This window comes from Hyaena hyaena, unplaced genomic scaffold (genome assembly GCF_003009895.1).
Source record: "Hyaena hyaena isolate Hyena2069 unplaced genomic scaffold, ASM300989v1 scaffold_291, whole genome shotgun sequence".
Lineage (NCBI taxonomy): Eukaryota > Metazoa > Chordata > Mammalia > Carnivora > Hyaenidae > Hyaena > Hyaena hyaena.
In genome coordinates this window covers 1,278,564-1,297,714 of record NW_024080921.1, presented here as the reverse complement: position 1 = coordinate 1,297,714, position 19,151 = coordinate 1,278,564, and the positions used below count along the sequence as shown (strand labels likewise).

The following is a 19,151-nucleotide window of genomic DNA, read 5'->3' as shown; positions in this document are numbered from 1 at the left end:
GAGAGAGAGACAGCGTGAGCAGGGGAGGACCAGAGAGAGAGTCACAGACTGAAACAGGCTCCAGGCTCTGAGCTGGCAGTCAGCACAGAGCCCGACGCGGGGCTCGAACCCACGAACCGCGAGATCATGACCTAAGCGAAAGTCGGACGCTCAACCGACTAAGCCACCCAGGTGCCCCAAACATGTGACTCTTGATCTAGGCTCAGTCATGATCTCACAGGTTTGTGGGTTCAGGCCCTGCATCAGGCTCCCCATCAATAGTAGGGAGCCTGCTTGGTATTCTCTCTCTGTCCCTTCCCTGTGCTCACTATCGCATACACAATCTCTCTCTCTCTCTCTCTCTCAAAATAAATGAATATACTTTTTAAAAAAAAGAAAGAAAGAGGGGACTGGGATAAGCAGAAAGGCTTCACTGAAGAAAAAAGGTGATATATTATCATAATAACATTTGCCAACACTTAACTGGCAAACACTGTTTTAAGAATATTACATATACTGGGGCACCTGAGCGGCTTAGTCCGTTAAGTGTCCAGCTCTTGATTTTGGTTCTGGTCATGATTCCAGGGTAGTGGGCTCCATGCTGGGCAAGGAGCCTGCTTGGGATTCTCTCTCTTCCTCTGCCCCTCCCCCATTCACTTACTCAGTTTCTCTCTCTCTCTCTCAAACTAAATTAATAAAATGTAAAAATAAAACAAAATGTTAATGTTTAAAAATACACACACACACACACACACACACAAACTCCTCTTATCCTCACAACCCACAAAGTTAAGTACTATTATTATTATTCCCAGTGTACCGTGGACTGAGTACTAAAAGATTAAGTAACTTGCCCAGGATCACAAAACTAACTGTAAAGCCCCAATTCATGCTTTTTTACTAGTAGGCTGTATGAGGACTTTATGTTTTCCTGGTATAAATTTGCTTCTTATCTTGGAGGATTTGATTTCAGTCACTTTTACGGGGCCAACATTATTTTGTCTAATATTATATATGTGTGTGTTTTATAATAATCTAGAGCTAGCAAGGGTATTAGCCATCATTAAATACCTCTTTGATTCCTAGAAACTTCATACTGTACCATTTCATGCATTGTAATAGTTTGGTATTTCCAACTTAATTGTGCAGCAGTATTAGAGAATATTGACTTGATTGTTCCCAGAGCTACCTGAAGTTAATGTTTATTTAGCTTAAATGAACCCTAATGACGCTAAAACACTGAATGAGGCAAAGAGGAAATATGATAAAGAGAGCATTATAAGTCAGGAGAACTGAATTCAGGACTTCACTCTACATCTCATATTATCAGTTCTCCCATCTGCAAAATGAAGGGAGTGCACGTCAGGGAAGACAGGTATAAGGTACATATGTTGCCACACCCTGCTCCCTACCCCACAACGGACATTACTAATCATTCAAGGCATCTTTGAACCTGAACAGTTCCAGAATCCTTCCCAACAAGGTGCTCAAACCAGCTAATACAGTTAGTCACAGTTGGCACTCAAGTTGAAATCTATTTGTCATCTTTGGATAGGGCAGTCTGTAAAGACTCTTCCGGTTGTAACTCCAAGAATACACCACCACGAAATATGAAAATGATGCCCAATTCAGTATGCGTTTCAGTCTTCCCAGTCTGTCTTTTCTGTAGTCATTAAGTTTACATCCTATGGGGTCTTGGGACATTGATCTGCTCATATTCTACAGAGACTCTACCAGCCTCCCTCATCTTGGCCTTTAGACATCCTAACACCCTTTGTGTAATGCTTTCCCCAATGAAATTTCCCTTCTTCATCTGTCCTTGATTCACACAAACTCTTGGATATGAAATCCCCTAACTTCTGGCAATCAAAACATCTTCCCCAGCCTTGTGTGTTGCTGAATGCAGAGTTTTTTAAACAAAGGAAGTTCATACCTGCTCTCTAGCCACTCCCAGCACTTGTCTAAGCATATTCTTTCCTTATTGCCCTCCCTGAGTTTCATAACTACTTGACTTCCCTCCTCCCTGATGATTAGTAACCAGGATAGGTGCTTAAAGCATTCTCTTCTGTTCTCAAACATGTACTTGTCTCTGAGTCTCCACATTGTATATTTCAGCATTGTGTATTTTATAATAGAGTTTCCAGTTTTGTTTGGCCACTTTATTACCACTGTGTAATCCTACAGTTATAAATTGTGTAATTGTTTATGAGCATGCAGGAAAAAAAAAAGATGATGTATTTGAGTCTTTAGATGCCTTCAGCTACTATTTTCAAAATTTCCATCCTAATGAGTGTCAATTCAACATGCCCTTGTTTGCCATCCTTGCTCTTGAAGTCAGTGGGAAGGAATGCTGTGCTTGTTAAGGTGGAAATCAATTTGATCTCTTGGTGTATCGTCTCAATGCGATCATTTTACATCTCATTTTACCACTTAATGCAACCAGGGCATTTAAAGGCAAAGGTCTGACCATGAGTACCTTTGAGACAATATTTTTTTTTCTTCTACCCAGCAGTTAGAATCCAGAGTATAGGACTGTAACTTCTAACTTTTGTGAAGATTCTTTTAATTTTTTAAAATGTTTATTTATTGTTGAGAGAGAGACAGAGTGTGAGCAGGGAAGGGGCAGAAAGAGAAGGAGACACAGAATCCAAAGTAGGCTCCAGGCTCTGAGCTGTCAGCACCGAGCCTGACACAGGACTGAATCCATGAATTGTGAGATCAGGACCTGAGCCAAAGTGGGACACTTAACCGGCTGAGCCACCCAGGCGCCCTTGAAGATTGTTTTAAAATAACTTTGCTAAAAGGGACTAAAAGAATGGGCGATAACTTAATTTACTAGTCACCAGCCACAATTTACTGGCAGTAATTTGTGAGAAGAAAGCAGCCCTTAATACCAGATGACTAAACAGACTATGTTGCAATCCCACCTACAGTAGTGAGCTTATCTTCCTGGAAAAGGGAGTGAATGACCACAGGCCTCCCCCCTGGCACAGCTGCCATGTCCCCGGCTGGGCTGGTCTAGATAACATCCTATTCTGAATGAACCCTGAATGAACACAGTAGCCCAGGCTTTGCTAGATTGGGCCTGGCTTTTTCTAGCTCTTAATGTTTGGAATTGTTGTGAGATAACCACCTGTCCGATAGGGTTTAGGAAATAAGAGCTGAACTGGGAGGGCAAAAAATAACACAAAACTTAGTCCAAGAATTATCCCATAATCTGTTGCAACTTTCTCTGTAGAATTATTCCAAATTTTACAAGTTCATTTAAAGACTATTAGTAACCTTGGACTTTTGCACTGAATTTTTATAGATACTACAAAATGTGAATACGATACTGGCAGGTGAGTCAGTGAAGTAGCTTTGATACTCATGATCAAAGAAGCTCTTGCCAGGGGCAACTGGGTGGCTCAGCTGGCTAAGTGTTTGACTTCAGCTCAGGTCATGATCTCATGGTTCTTAGGTTCAAGACTCGTGTCAGGTTCTGTGCTGACAACTCAGAGCCTGGAGCCCGCCTTAGATCCTCTGTCTCCCTCTCATTCTGCCCCTTCTCTGCTTGCACTCTGCTAGGTCTCTCTCTCTCAGAATAAATAAACAAAAAAAAAAATAAATGAAAAAGAAAGAAAGAAGGAAGCACTGGCCATTGTCAATACTGTGCTCTTTTGCACTGATCATTTAAAAATCCAGAGTAAGTGCATGAGATTCAATACACCTGAGTTAGAAATAAAACTGCAGCCATGAACCCTTGAGTGATAAGGATGAGTTAGTGGGTGTCAGGGATCTGTGCATGCACGTGGCCTCAGAGCTGTACCTCATTTCTGACCCAAAGTAATCTAGACACTGTGGGTGTCCTAATATCCCTAAACTTCAATTTGTTCGGCCTTAGAATGGGGATAACACAAGTACCTGCCTCAGAGAATTGTGAGAATTAAATAAAATATGTAAATTACTCGATATAGGACCTTATGTAGGACTTGTTAGAGAGCCTTGTAGGGGGTCTTTGGCAAATGGTAGCGATTACTACTTTGGCTTCCAACACTGAGGAAAGAAAAGTTTACTCTAGATCTTGTCTCTGCTGTCCATAAAATAAAGTTCACATTCCTTAGTGTGACTTCTAAAGCCAATTTTATTTTATGTGAGCAGCTCAATTTCCTGCAAACATTATGCTTGCCCCCTGAACTACATCTGCAGTGAACTTGCCAGAGCTACCCCTGTTTTCTCTGCTCCCCAGTCTCTCCCTCTGGATCATTCTTCAAGATCTTGCTTAAATGCCCCTTCCCTGGGAAGCAATTTCCAACTCTCCCATGCTGTTTCTATCCCTCCCTTCTGTGTACCATAGAAGTATACCTGTCCCGGTCACAACTCGTCTCCTGGCACTGCTATTACTTGTTTACCTATCTGGCACCTTTGCTAGGGGTAAAAATCAGAAGATCAGAAATCACTACTTCTAATTTTCCATCAGATAGACCTTTATATTTCTAGTACAAATACCTCCCACCTACACTGCCTTTTATGTGCTGAATTTTTGCTTAAGCAATGAGGAATTGCTCATATTCTTCATATTGTTTTGAATATCAGCAGAGGCTGAAGCAAAATACCCTGACTGTGTCTGTATAATCTCAACATAGTCAGTAGAATGGAGAAAATTGGACCGTAAGTTATGTGACTGTCCCAACTTTCAGGATGGCTCCAAGTCTGAATCTCCCAAAGAACAAATTTCTAGGCAGCACTGGATTATAGAAAAGCAGGGGACGGCATTCACTCAGAAGAGCTTATATCCGTGTCATACTTAGCAGTGAGCAGTTATTTCCACTTTGGGAAATCTGCATAATTTTCAACTTCTAAACTTTTTAAGACCTTTCTGCATTTTTACATGTGTACAACTTGAGCGATGTTATCAATGTTTCTATAAGTACTTACTGTGATTTTCTATTTCACATAATTCCAACAATTTTGTACTTTAATAAAATGTTCTATTCTCTCTCTGTCCCTCCTCCACTCATGCTCTGTCTCTGTCTCTCTCTCTCAAAAGTAAACAGACATCTAAAAAATTTTAAAAGAGGAGGAGGGCATCTGGTGGCTCAGTCAGTTGAGCGTCCAACTCTGGCTCAGGTCATGATCTCATGCCCTGTGAGTTCAAGCCCTGTGTCAGGCTCAGTGCTGACAGCTTAGAGCCTGGAGCCTGCTGCAGATTCTGTGTCTCCCTCTCTCTCTGCCCCTCCCCTGCTTGTGCTCTCTCTCTTTCTCTCTCTCTCTCAAAAGTAAATAAACATTTAAGAAAAATGTTTAATGTTCTAAACATTGCATGAAAAAAAAGAAAAAAAAATCACCATTTCTTCCTCTTGGTATTCTCTTGGTACTTGACACATAATTGGTGCCAAAAAAAAAAAAAAAGATGAATCAAATGAACAAATATGAGTACAAAGACTGTGGAGACTCAAAAATGCTTTGGAAGATAACTAATGAAATATATGTTTAGTTATTTATTGAAACCTCACTTAATTCATAGGAATAAAGACCAGTATTACTAGATCCCATTTTTATTTACTTCTGGTTCATCCTGAGAACACATTTAATACTATTCTTTGAGGACTGATCTCACCTTTTCGTTGTTCTTTCATCCCTCAGGTTCTAGTTTCAGATACGCTCCGACAAAAACTTTTGAACTATCTGGAAAAATACCAACCAGGAAAAATGATAAAATTTTTCCTTATGGTGAACAAACAAGGGCAGACCCGACTTTGTAAATACTATGAACATGTGGAGACTAATAAGCGAACACTTCTGGAAACGGAAGTCATAAAGAGCTGTCTCTCCCGATCCAATGAGCAAGTAAGCTTCTGATTCTCTTATCTCTGTGTTCCAGTTGTCAGTGGCAGATCTGTTATTACTGAGTCTCAAGGGCCATCGTTTTCTTTGAACGGCATTCTTTCCACGGTAATCAGGGAAAATAACAAATGAAGTGACACGAAGACTGAAGCATAGCTCTCTTTATATCCCTTTCTGGAAAATACAAACGAGGAAAACCAGGAAACGTCTTGAGTTCTTATCGAGGCCGGCATATTTGTCTCAATGCACTGTGGAAGTGGCAGCTCAAATTTATTCCAGCTAATAGACATACCTTCTTTTTTTGCTTGTATGAATTTAGTCTTACAAGTCTCAGGAGTGCCTCTAAGCAGGTGGCTTTCTTTAAGCCAAGAGACGGAGGTCAGATGACTGGTGGAGAGGTGAGCACTCAAGACCCACTTTGTGCCAGAGGATAATAAATATGATTCCCACATGGAGTGTTCTTTTTTTTTCTGCTTATCATTTTTGTAAACTTGACATGAACATAATGCTAGAACTAGTGATTTAAAAACAAAACAAATTTGGGGCGCCTGGGTGGCTCAGTCAATTAAGTGTCGAATTTCAGCTCAAGTCATGATCTCGTGATTCGTGAGTTCAAGCCCTTCGTCGGGCTCTGGGCTGACAGCTCAGAGCCTGGAACCTGCTTCAGATTCGGTCTCTCTCTCTCAAAAAAAAAATGAGTAAACATTAAAAAAATAAAACAACAAATTTGATTTGAACTTGTCTTGTGTTATTACATAGACAGGGTAAAAATTAATAGAAGTTAAAAATTAATAGAAAACAACAAATCTATCTGTTCTGTTAAAATTGAGGTTAAATAAAATCATGAAAATAATAACAAATAGGAATTTTATAAACTGAATCCGTTTTTACCAAGAGGTTTAATTGGAGAATTACTGAATCCAGGTCCTAAACTTTGAGTCCCACTGGAAATCACTGAACAAAGTGCAGCAAAATCAGAAAGCATGTTTAAATCGCCAGTTAATCTTGCCACTTCTCCATTTCACAGCATATGTAGAAAGGCTGCCTGTGGGAACCATTGCTAAGTCTTAAAATATTAAGGTACATCTGTGCTCAGAAGTTATATGTTGGAACTGTGTTTCCCTTGGCTTCTAAATTGATTTTCCAGTCTCAACATCTCAGAGACCTCTTTGAATTACCACTTTGGCCTGGCATGGCACATGCCACCTCATGTAGTTGTCTAAAGGAAATAGAAACTATTAAAGGACCGTGTTAACAGCCACATACTTTAAGTGAAGATAAATAAACTCCATAAGCATTCCTGTTGAATCTTTCTGCAAAATGCAGGCACTGCACAGTTTTAGGGACCATTTTCATTGATAGCTTACCCTTTGAAATACATGCTTTGGAATGAATACACTGTTATACATTTTTGAAGCATTCTAAGTTATTTTAGATTTTAAAAGGAACCCCCTGGGCTTTGGGATAATTAGGCACTGAAGTAACACAATCTCAGCTTAGTTTTTATTTTATCCACAAAGGTACTTCGGTCCTCTTTCTTTCTTTTTTTTTTTTTTTTTTTGAATGTCAGAAACTCCTGAGAGGCTTTAAAAAATGTTCTTCACTTCTTTTAAATATGATGTATTTCCTTGAAAGATCCAACTGAGCAGAAATCACACTGGCTCTACAGTGAACCAAAAGCTGCAGAATGGTCCTGTACTTCTTACTTTTATCATAATTTTATTTCATTTTTTTTAATTTGAAAGAGAAGGAGGGAGGGAGGGAGGGAGGGAGGGAGAGAGAGAGAGAGAGAGAGAGAGAGAGGGAGAGAGGGAGAGAGAATCTTAAGCAGGCTCCATGCTCAGTGCAGAGCCTGACATGGGGCTGGATCCCACAACCCTGAGATCATGACCTGAGCTGAATTCAACACTCAACCGACTGAGTCACCCAGGTGCCCCTATCCTAATTTTACATAAGCGCCTCTAATCCCTCCATTTTATAGATTGTCAAATGACTTTCCCATGGAAGAAATTTCACAATTAAAACTTACTGTTTCATCTTCAGGTGCATTTGGGCACCAAGAGCAATTATGCCAGTGCAAAAAGCCATATAGTTCACACTCAGTCACATTTGGTCAAGCACACCCAAAATTCCAAAGAAAGGGCAACACTGTGCCATTAGCCTGCTGTCCAATTCCTGTCTACCCAGTGCCTTCCCAACACCCTTTGTACAATGGCTGTAGGAGAGAGATGAATGGGGAGAGAGTTGTTTTATCCACAAGTTAGTGGTAGTAACCTAGTTATTAACTAATAGGAAGCAATGTTTACAATGGGATATTTTATCTAGCATCTGCCCCACAGAAACCAAAACCTTAAATAATTTATAAAAGAGTCAACATTGATTCTTTTCCTGAGTCTATGAGAAAGAAATGAAGATTTTTTTCCATGTGTGTATGCTGTGTATATTTGGCTGTTTATTGGCTATTAAATAGGACAAAACTAAATCTCTGATTGTTTCTAAAAGAGCCTAGAAGAGATGGAAAGAAGTAAATCTTCTTTGGGGCGCCTGGGTGGCTTAGTCGGTTAAGCGTCCGACTTTCACTTAGGTCATGATCTCGCGGTTCGTGGGTTCGAGCCCCGCGTCGGGCTCTGTGCTGACTGCCAGCTCAGAGCCTGGAGCCTGTTTCAGAGTCTGTGACTCCCTCTCTCTCTGACCCTCCCCTGCTCACGCTGTCTCTCTCTCTCTCTCCTAGAAATAAATAAAAAAAAAAAACATTAAAAAAAAAATTAAAAAAAAAAAAAAAAGAAGTAAATCTTCTTTGTCATGTTGGCTTGTTTTCATGTCAGAGGCAGTTTGGTACCTTTGCCTGCTGATTCCCACACAGAGCAAAGCAAAGGAATAAGAAGGAGTATGGGGGAACCCACGTGGATGCTCAGAGCCCTTTTTTCTGGACCCCTTCTCTGCCTCCCGTTAGAGATGCTTCCATAGTCCCCTGAATATTGTGAGGAGGCAGCCAACAAAGATGGTTTAACATTTTAAAATTGTATATTTCTACGAATGTGTTGACCCGATACTGAAATCAGAACCTAGAAATTATGCATGCTATTTTGAAGAAATACTTGTTGTCGGGGCACCTGGGTGGCTCAGTCAGTTGAGCATCCAACTTCCACTCAGGTCATGATCTCGCAGTTTGTGGGTTCAAGGCCCACATCGGGCCCTGTGCTGACAGCTCAAAGCCTGGAGGCTGCTTCGGAGTCTGTGTATCCCTCTCTCTCCCTGCCCCTCCCCTGCTTGCACTCTGACTCTATTTCTCAAAAATGAATACATGTTTAAAAAAGTTTTTAAAAAAAGAAATACTTGTTAACTAAAGCACTGAATATCTAATTGTGTTTTTTCTAGTGCTCTTTCATTGAATTTAAGGATTTTAAGCTGATATATCGACAGTATGCAGCTCTCTTCATTGTGGTTGGAGTTAATGACACTGAGGTAAGACACGAGAGGAGCCTATGGAAAATGCAAGAAAACTAGGAATAATAGTCTGATTTTTATTCCTCCGTAAATTGACATTTTCCTCCTTACTTGCCTACCTAAGAATTATCTTGACTCTTGAAGGATCTTGGTTTCTGTCAAGGCTAGGGAAAACTGTGTGGAAAAGAAATACCTAGGATTTTTCTTGGATTAGATGAGTAGCTTGTGGGGAAGCACAAAGCCACAGAATGCTTTCCTCAACACTAAGCAATACCAGTGTTCTGCCCTTGTTCTGTGTGGCACACTGGGGCAGCTTAGACAGGTGTAGAGGCCAGTCAGTTGTGGCATTAAATATAGGCTGATGTACCAGAAGCCAGAGCAAATGATACATATGACTGTGTTGTGATTGAATTTCCTCAGATTTACTTCATCATTCCAGAAATGTTAGTCCCAGATCAACAGAACCTATGGCTATTGAGTCCTTGAAAAAGTGTTTACGATCTAAAATACTTTTGGGGCGCCTGGGTGGCTCATTTGGTTAAGCGTCCAACTTCGGCTCAGGTCATGATCACATGGTTTGTGGGTTCGAGCCCTGCATCGGGCTCTGTGATGACGGCTAGCCCAGAGCCTGGAGCCTGCTTCAGATTCTGTATCTCCCTCTCTCTCTGACCCTCGCCTGCTCATGCTGTTTCTCTCTGTCTCTCAGAAATAAATAAAACATTAAAAAAGAAAAGATCTAAAATACTTTTAAATCTCAGTTGATTACTTTTTATGTGTGAACGAAACCTTGAGGTAGTTTCCCCATCTTCACAAATGGAAAAGTGGTGGCATGAAGAACCTGAAAAATTGCTTCAGCCAGTTGATGATGAAGGCAGGGAGTAGTGCTCAAAACCCTAAACATTAGACTCTGGTTTCAGTCCAGCTAAGTTCATTATGGACCTAAAATCTTAGAGGTTAAGATTTTTGACATGTCCCCTACTGATAAGTGTCTTTCCAACAGGTGAGTCATAGAACCATTCTAAATACTTGTCAGTGTCCGATTTCCACATGGGCTATCCTAAAACTAATTGTACCCTTTCTTTTTTATTTTAGAACGAGATGGCAATTTATGAATTCATCCACAACTTTGTGGAAGTTTTAGATGAGTACTTCAGCCGGGTGGTAAGTCTAAAAACTAAAAAAAAAATGATTCTTGTCTTCAGCCCAACTTCCCAGAAATAGGTCTATATCAAGAACATGTGTTAATATAGAACTTCAATGTGCAAAAGTTAAAACTCAAATGATGCCACATTTTCTTTACCCTTCCTTCTGGCTCATCAAAGTGTTACAAACTTACGTGTGCCTTAGATCTTTATAAAGAATTAGTTCTACAAGATTAAGAACCTCTTATGTCTTTCTTTTAATTAAGAAATTGTGCTATTTAACTTATTCTCCATCTCTTATTTTTCTTCTGCTTTCCCTCAGAAAAGGTTCTTCCTTTTCCCTCAGGACCCTTTTTAGTTTAGGAATCATTTCTATCCAAACCCTTGCTTTGATGGTCAAAACCAAGTCCCCTTTAGGAATACAGGAGTTCCGGGGCGCCTGTGTGGCTTAGTCGGTTAAGCGTCCGACTTTCGCTTAGGTCATGATCTTGCGGTTCGTGGGTTCGAGCCCCGCGTCGGGCTCTGTGCTGACTGCCAGCTCAGAGCCTGGAGCCTCTTTCAGTCTGTGACTCTCTCTCTCTCTGACCCTCCCCTGCTCACGCTGTATCTCTCTCCTAGAAATAAATAAAACATAAAAAAAACAATAAAAAAAAAAAAGAACAAGACAAGTATATCATTTTGGAGGTTCTCTGGGGCATGAGTTCAGGCACAGGTGTATTGGGTTCTGGTGTATTGGGTTCTCTGCTTATGGTCTCACGAGGTGGGCATCCAGGTGTGGCCAAGTCTATGGTCCCATCTGGGGTCAGCATCCCCTTCCAAGCTTGTTGAGATGAGACTAGGTTTCTTGCTGTTATGGGACTGAGGCCCCTTTTTTTCTTGCGGACTGTTGGCTAAGGGTTGATCTCAGCATCTGTGCCATGTGGTTGGAACATGGCAAAGCCACGAGTCTGTGTGCTAGGACTGGGTCTCATAAAAGTAACCTCATTGAGGGAACGGCTGTTCTACCACATTCCCTGATCCCGTTTGAGCCCACAGGAAGGGATTTTGTAGGCACACATGCGCCAAGGGCAGGGAGCTTGGGAGCTGCCTTCAGATTCTCCCATCACAGCATTTTTTCCCCATCTGTGCCAGTGGAGAGCCCCCCCCCCCCACTGGCACATCCTCTAGTTTCATGGTTCTAAATACCGTATATGTATCCCGATGCCCAGATCTACAGACTCCTATCCACCTGCCTACCCTTTATGTCCATTTGAGTGCCTCGTGGGCATCTGTGACTTAAAATCACCCAAACTAAACAATGGATTCCTTGATGCCAGGATTATTTTTGGTTGGATATAATAGGAACTTGACTAGATTTCTTCAACAAGTGGGAGAAGATTCCCACCTTGCAACAAAACTAAAAGCAGACAGTCCAAGTTGATGTTGCCATTTTACAGTATCCATATTCCAAGCTCCTTTTGGTCTTTCAGCGTTACCATCTTTATCTCAGCACGTGTCTTTCACTCTTCCAGTTACAGTATAGCTGCTGTCACTCCAGGAGCTGCTTCTGCATTTCTGTCAGGAAAAAGAGCCCCACTATAGCGCATCTCGATTATTATTAACTCGCACGACCTCCTTAAAGTGGATTTATATCAAGCCATGCCCTTGCTCAAGATATTCACTGAACTTTCCATTTAAAATGATATGGGGGCACCTGGGTGACTCAGTTGGTTAAACGTCCAACTTCAACTCAGGTCATGATCTCATGGTTCGTGGGTTTGAGCCCCACTTTGGGCTCTGTGCTGACTGCCAGCTCAGAGACTGGAGCCTGCTTCAGATTCTGTGTCTCCCTCTCTCTCTGCCCCTCCACCCCTTGTGCTGTCTCTCTCTCTCTCTCTCTCTCAAAAAGGAATAAACATTAAAAAATGAACAAATAAATAAATAAAATGATATGCACCTTCCTGCTTAGCCTCGAGGGCCGGACAGTGTGCGACGCTGCCGCCTCTCTGAGCCTGAGACTCCGTGCTGTGCTTTGTACGCCAGGCTGGCCCTGCCTCTCCATTGCTGCGTCTGCTTACAGTGCTCTTGCTCCAGCTCCTTACCTGCCCCCCGCCCTGCGTGATTCACGTCATTCCACAGACATTCCCACCCCACACAGGCCCCCAACTCCCACCCCTTTCTGTTACTATCTGTCCCCGCCCTCTTTTAGTTCCTTGTGTACAGCTTCTTGTCTGATTCCTGGTACCTAAGCCCCAGGAAGACAGGAGTGTCTACCAGCTCCAATAACACGTAGGCATGTCATCTGCTTCGTGGCCACCTTCAGGGCTCTTGCTTCCCCTGGAACTTATCTTTTCTAATAGACAAAAGATAACGTCCTTTAACAACTCCTACATGTCTTCATCTTCCCCATACTGTCTACTTCATGGAATCAACCTTCTTCTAGAAGATCCCCTCTCCAAATCTGCTCACCTTTGCTCCAACCTTGACGGATAGTTTCTCTGGGCCTGGGATGCCCACTTGTCCTTGGCTTCCCTCCCCTCCCCTCCCCTCCCCTCCCCTCCCCTCCTCTTCCCTCCTCTTTCCTTCCCTTCCCTTTCCTTCTTTTTTGGATGTGTATCAGGATCAAATTCAGGTACATAAAATACGAAGTCCAAATACCTATAACCTTCAAGAAAAAAATGAATTATTTTTTTCCTCTCAAAAAACAAGTCTGGAAGTGGGCAGTCCAGGGCTATTGAGCCGGTTCCAGGAGCTGTCAGGCACCTGACTCCTGTTTCCTTTCTGCTCAGTCATCTTAAATCCCCGTCCTCTGACCTCAAAGTTGCCTCATGGCGGCAGACGGTTGCAGAAGCTCCAGCCATCATGGTCACATTCTGTGCAGGAAGGAAGAAAGTGGCGGTGGACGGGTGTGGGGTGCAGTGGGACAGAAGGTACAAGCCAGCTGCATTTGTTCCTTTTTTTAGAAACATTTTACTTATTTTTAAAACTAATCTCTGCACACAACGTGGGGCTAGAACTCACAACCTGAGATCTGGAGTCACACACTTCTACCACCTGAGCAGTCACCCTGAGTCTGTTCCATTTAAAATTTTTGTTTAATGTTTTTATTTATTTCTGAGAGAGAGAGACAGACAGAGAGAGAGAGAGAGACAGTGTGAGCAGGGGAGGGGCAGAGAAAGAGGGAGACACAGAATCTGAAACAGGCTCCAGGCTCTGAGCTGTCAGCACAGAGCCCAACGCGGGGCTCGAACCCATGAACCGTGAGATCATGACCTGAGCCGAAAGTCGGATGCCTAACCGACTGAGCCACCCAGGCGCCCCTGTTCCATTTTAAAACTGAAAAGACCTCAGTGACTTCTTATTACCACCGTCTTCCACTCTCTGCAGAGGGGTTTAGGAAATGTGGCTTTGGGGCTGAATTTAGTAGAATACGTTGTTGTTCCTGATAACGCAGAAGCTCTTGTACATTATTTTCATGGCGCTTGAGGTCGGGAGGATTGGGCAAACACAGGCTCAGCCTAACCGTTTCGAACTGGACTTGCTGATCCGGGCAGTATACAAAGACTGTTTCTTTTTTGGCTAATGGTAAATATATTCTTATATTTGAGAACGCCTTTTTTAAATATAGTTTGAGCTGCTAGGCTCTGTGTGCCCTTTCTTAGTGATTATCATGCTCTTTATTTGCATGAGTAGTAAAGGAGCCATGTGTGAGGAAAAAACTTTTGTTTGTCTGAGTTTTTGAAACTTTGAGAAACAGTTATGACCCCCTAAGCTGCTGTCTAGGCATTTTACAGTATGATAACCCTATTCACACCAGAATCTGGATATTTAGGTAAGGACCTGAGTTCAGGATTCCCTCCATAAATCCCTGCTTTGCTTTCCCGGCACCTCTTAAAATAACCATTTGGAGTTGAGCCCTGGGAAAGGTAGTGACCTCCATCCCCACCACCTGTAAGTGACAGGTGCTTGCTGCCCTGCTCCCTTACCTCCTGCTTGTTCATGACCTGCCAACCCTACCTCGTTTCTGGGGTCTCTAATAAACCTTCTGACTCTCCTTCCTTTCTGTGGGTATAATGAAACCATGCCTTCGCTCCAGACAAGCCCATGGGGTTCATTTCCCCAAACTGGGACCTCAGATGCTCAGGGCTTATGTCCCTCACTCAGCAGATCGTAATCTGCGTGTTTTTTTAAAAATGTATATTTATTTATATTTTAGCGAGAGGGAGGGAGAGAGAGAGAGAGAGAGCGCACATGAGAACTCATAGGAGCAGAGAGAGGGAGGCAGAGAATCCCAAGTAGCCACTGAGATGTCAGCACAGAGCCCAATGTAAGGCTCAGTCTCACAAACCGTGAGATCATGACCTGAGCCAAAATCAAGGGTCAGACGCCTAACCAACTGAGCCACCCAGGCAGGTGCCCCTTTAATCTGTATATTCTTACTTCCAGCACCAGCTCTGGCTTCCCACCACACAGTCTCAGTAGGTTTTCCAAGTTTTTAATTAGAATGTTACCCTTCATTCCATTTGAGTCTGTGTACTGATTTCATGTTGCTGCTGTAAAATCTTAGCTCCAACTTAGGGCTTAAAACAGCACTCACTTATTTTCTTCTCCTTCTTGCAGTCAGAAGTCCCAAAGGAGTTTCCCTGGGCTAAAATCAGGTCCTCACCAGGCTGGAGGGCAGCCTCCAACCCCTTTCCTCTCTAGCTTCTCGAGGTCACCTGGGCTCTCAACCCTCCCACTGTCATCGAAGCCAGCCACGTAGCGTCTCCAGGCTCTCTCTGACCCTGACCCTCCTGCTTCCTTCTTATAGGGGATCTTGTTATTATGTGGAACCCACCCAGGTAGTCTAGGAGAGTTGGCCCATTTGAAGACCCCTGTACAAAGTACCTTGCTATGTAAGGTGATGTTCACAGGTTAGGATATTGACCTCATGGTATGATAAACCTCTCACAGGCAGCTCTAACTCAAGTTCCAGTATAATTTTTCTTTATGTATGTCGTCCCTTTAAACTGCTGCCCTGAAAGGCTTAGCTGAGAGCCATGATTTTTCATGAACAGAATTTGGACCTAATTCTTAAGAACATTGGAGGGATCAGTCTCTCTGTTTTAAAAAGCTTAAGTTCAGGGGCGCCTGGGTGGCTTAGTCAGTTAAGCGTCCAACTTTCGCTTAGGTCATGATCTCGCGGTTCGTGAGTTCGAGCCCCGCGTCGGGCTCTGTGCTGACTGCCAGCTCAGAGCCTGGAGCCTGTTTCGGATTCTGTGACTCCCTCTCTCTGTGACCCTCCCCTGCTCACGCTGTCTCTCTCTCTCCTAGAAATAAATAAAACATTAAAAAAAAAAAAAAAAGGAATACAGGAGTTCCTTTCCAAAAGCCCCCTTTTTTAAAAAATGAAACAAACCCCCAGCTATGTTGAAATATAATTTACATACCCCAAAACTCACCCATTTAAAGTGTATAGGCTTTTGGGGGCCCCGGGCTGGCTTAGTAGGTAGAGCGTGTGACTTGATCTCGAGGTTGTTAATTCGAGTCCCAGGTTGAATGTAGACATTACTTAAAAATAAAATCTTAAAAAAACAAATAAATTAATTAACTACATAAAATAAAGTCTATAGGCTTTAGTATTTACACAAGTTATGCAACCATCACATGGTCAATTTTAGAATATTTCCAACCCCAAACAAACACCACACCTATTAGCTTTTCTCTCCCAGTGATCCCCGTCCACCTGCTCCAGACCCCAGGTAATCACCCGTGAGCTTTCTTTCCCTACAGATTTGCCACTCTAGACATTTTATGTAAATAGAATTGTACCATATGTGGTCTTTTGTGACTGGCTTTTCTTACTTAGCATAATGTTTTCAAGATTCATCTGTGTTGTAGCAGGTATCAGTACTTCTTTCCTTTTTATTGCCAATTAACATTCTGCTATATGGATATACCACATATTGTTTATCCACTCATTTGTTGATGTACATGTGGGTTATTGATACTTTTTGGCTATTGTTCATACTATGGTTCATAACAATGCAGCTTTGAACATTTGTGTAAATATTTTTGTGTGGCGTCATAGTTGAAGTCTACCTAGGAGTGGCGTTGCTAGGTGATGTGGTAACTCCATGTTTAACATTTTGAGGCCAAACTGTTTTTCAAAGTGGCCACATGATTTAAATTCTCCTTAATAGTGGTTGAGGGTTTTAATTTCTCCATGTTCTTACCAAAACTTATTATCTTTTTGTTTATAGCCATCCTAGTAGGTATGAAGTGGTATAGAGGCCAATCGATGGTGGTTTTGATTTGCATTTCACTACTGGACGACAAATATTGAGCCATTTTTCATGTGTTTATTGGCCATTTGTAGATCTTTGGAGAAATATCTGTTCAAATCTTTTGCCCATTTTTCAGTCGTACTATTTGTCTTTTTATTGTTGAGTTGTAAGAATTCTTTCTATATTCTGAACATAAATCTTGTTGAGTGAATTGATTGAATAAAAAAACAAATCTATTTGATTGAACTAACTTAATACAATTACCTGTCAGATATAATTTGAAAATATCTTCTCCCCTTCAGTGGTTTTCTTTTCACTTTCTTGATAGTGTTCTTTAAATTACAATAGTTTTTAATTTTGATGAAGTTCAATTAATTTACTTTTTCTTTTGCTGCTTATGTTTTTGGTGTCATGTCTAAAAAGACTTTAGAGCACCTGGGTGGCTCAGTTGGTTCAGCCTCTGTCTGACTCTTGATTTCAGCTCAAGTCATGATCTCACAGTTCCCTAAAGTCATGAAGATTTACTCATGTGTCTTTTATTTATTTATTTTTTTTAAATGTTTTATTTATTTCTAGGAGAGAGAGAGAGAGAGACAGCGTGAGCAGGGGAGGGTCAGAGAGACAGGGAGTCACAGACTGAAACAGGCTCCAGGCTCTGAGCCGGCAGTCAGCACAGAGCCCGACGCGGGGCTCGAACCCACGAACCGCGAGATCATGACCTAAGCGAAAGTCGGACGCTTAACCGACTAAGCCACCCAGGCGCCCCTCACGTGTCTTTTATTAACCCATACACAATTACTTGTCTTCGTGTTTGTTGAAGCAATAGGTCAGGCAATATTTGCCACAATAATGGCTTTCACAGTGACAGACCACATTCATCTGAAGGGTACTCCTGACAAAGGCAACTGATTCTGCCGTTCTCATCCACCATATAGTATTTCAGGATGGCCAGTTTAACCTTCTTTCTCTTATGTTTATTCTTCTTGGAAGTGGTGTTAAGACTTCTTCCTTTTCTTAGCACCACCACAAAGTCTCAATACAAGATGAAGAGTGGACTGCTTTTGCTATTGTAGTCAGAGTATGTCCATCTTCCACTTACTTCCAGCAAAGATCAGTCTCTGCTGACCAGGAATTCCTTCCTTATCCTGAATCTTGGCCTTCACATTTTCTATTGTATTTGAGGGTTCAGCCTCAAGAGTGAAGGTTTTCATGAAAATCTGCATCCTGGTGGTGGTTCCGCCACAGATGGTGGATTGGAAAAGCTTGAGTAATTTTTGTATATGGTATGAAGTAGGGGATCTAACTTCATTCTTTTGTATGTGGATATCCAATGTTCCCAACACCATTGGTTGAAAAGACTGTTCTTTCCCGCCCTACCCCTCCACAGCGAATTGTCTTGGCAACCTTGTCAAGAATCAGTTGACTATAAGTGTAAGGATTTATTGGGGCATCTGCGTGGCTCAGTCGGTTCAGCATCTGACTTTGATTTCAGCTAAGGTCATGATCTCATGGTTTCTGAGATCACACCCCGAGTTGGGCTCTCTGCTGACAGCGGTGGAGCCTGCTTGGGATTCTTTCTCTCCCTCTCTCTTTGCTTCCCGCCCCCTCATATTTTCTCTCTCTCTCTCTCCCTCTCAACATAAACATTTTTTAAAAAAAAGAGCACATGTTAAAAAAAAAAGAATCCACGAAGATGTTTTACTCTGTTCCCATAGGCCTTCCTGAGCCTTGGTTAGACATTCTTGAGAGGTAGTAGTGGCACAAATTGAGTTTTCAAAGTGGTTATATTTTTTCATTTTGCTTAAAAAATATTTTTAATGTTTATTTATTTTTGACAGAGAGAGAGAGAGTGAGCATGAGCAGGGGAGGAGCAGAGAGAGAGAGAGGGAGACACAGAATCCAAAGCAGGCTTCAGGCTCTGAGCTGGCAGCACAGAGCTCAAGGTGGGGCTCAAACTCATGAACTCTGAGATCCTGACCTGAGCTGAAGTCGGATGCTTAACTGACTGAGCCACCCAGGAGCGCTTCTTTCGTTTTGCTTTTAAATAAAAGGATTTGGAAGAAACTGTTTCTCGGCTGCTTCTTCTTGAGGCATTGAGTTAAATCTGCTTCATAATAAGTAATAATGAGTTCACTAAGGCCTGCTAAGGGCAAAACTCATGTTAAGAAGTTATATCTTCAGCCTATCTCCTAATACCAGAATTGTTTGGCAGACTTCTTCTGCACGGGACAATCAACTGTCTTCATTGCCTCAGTGCCATGGTTCTCAAAGTGTGGTTCCTGGACCAGCAACATACACATCACCTGAGAACTTACTAAAAATACCAGTGGGGCCCACCTCAGACTACTGAACCAGGAACTCTGGGTTGAGGTTCAGCAATCTGTATTTTAACAAGCCTTCTGGATGATTCTGATGCATTCTTAAATTTGAGACCCACTACCTTAATGCATGAGGCTTACTGTCAGCCATTTTCTTTTTCTTTTTCTTTTTTTTATTTCTAGGAGAGAGAGAG

General features: G+C 42.1%; 1 protein-coding gene and 1 pseudogene across 2 annotated transcripts in view; one reads left to right on the top strand and one right to left on the bottom strand.

Moving 5' to 3' along the window:
* Window positions 1-19,151, top strand: part of AP4S1 (adaptor related protein complex 4 subunit sigma 1) — a 63,604-nt gene that overhangs the window by 27,520 nt on the left and 16,933 nt on the right. For both annotated transcript variants that reach the window (XM_039247121.1, XM_039247120.1), the window contains exons 2-4: window positions 5,605-5,808; window positions 9,184-9,270; window positions 10,345-10,413. In XM_039247121.1, coding sequence (XP_039103052.1) covers window positions 5,671-5,808; window positions 9,184-9,270; window positions 10,345-10,413 — 294 coding nt within the window. In that variant the 5' untranslated portion in view covers window positions 5,605-5,670. The remainder of the gene's footprint in view (window positions 1-5,604; window positions 5,809-9,183; window positions 9,271-10,344; window positions 10,414-19,151) is intronic.
* LOC120241778 lies at window positions 17,435-17,862 on the bottom strand (annotated as a pseudogene).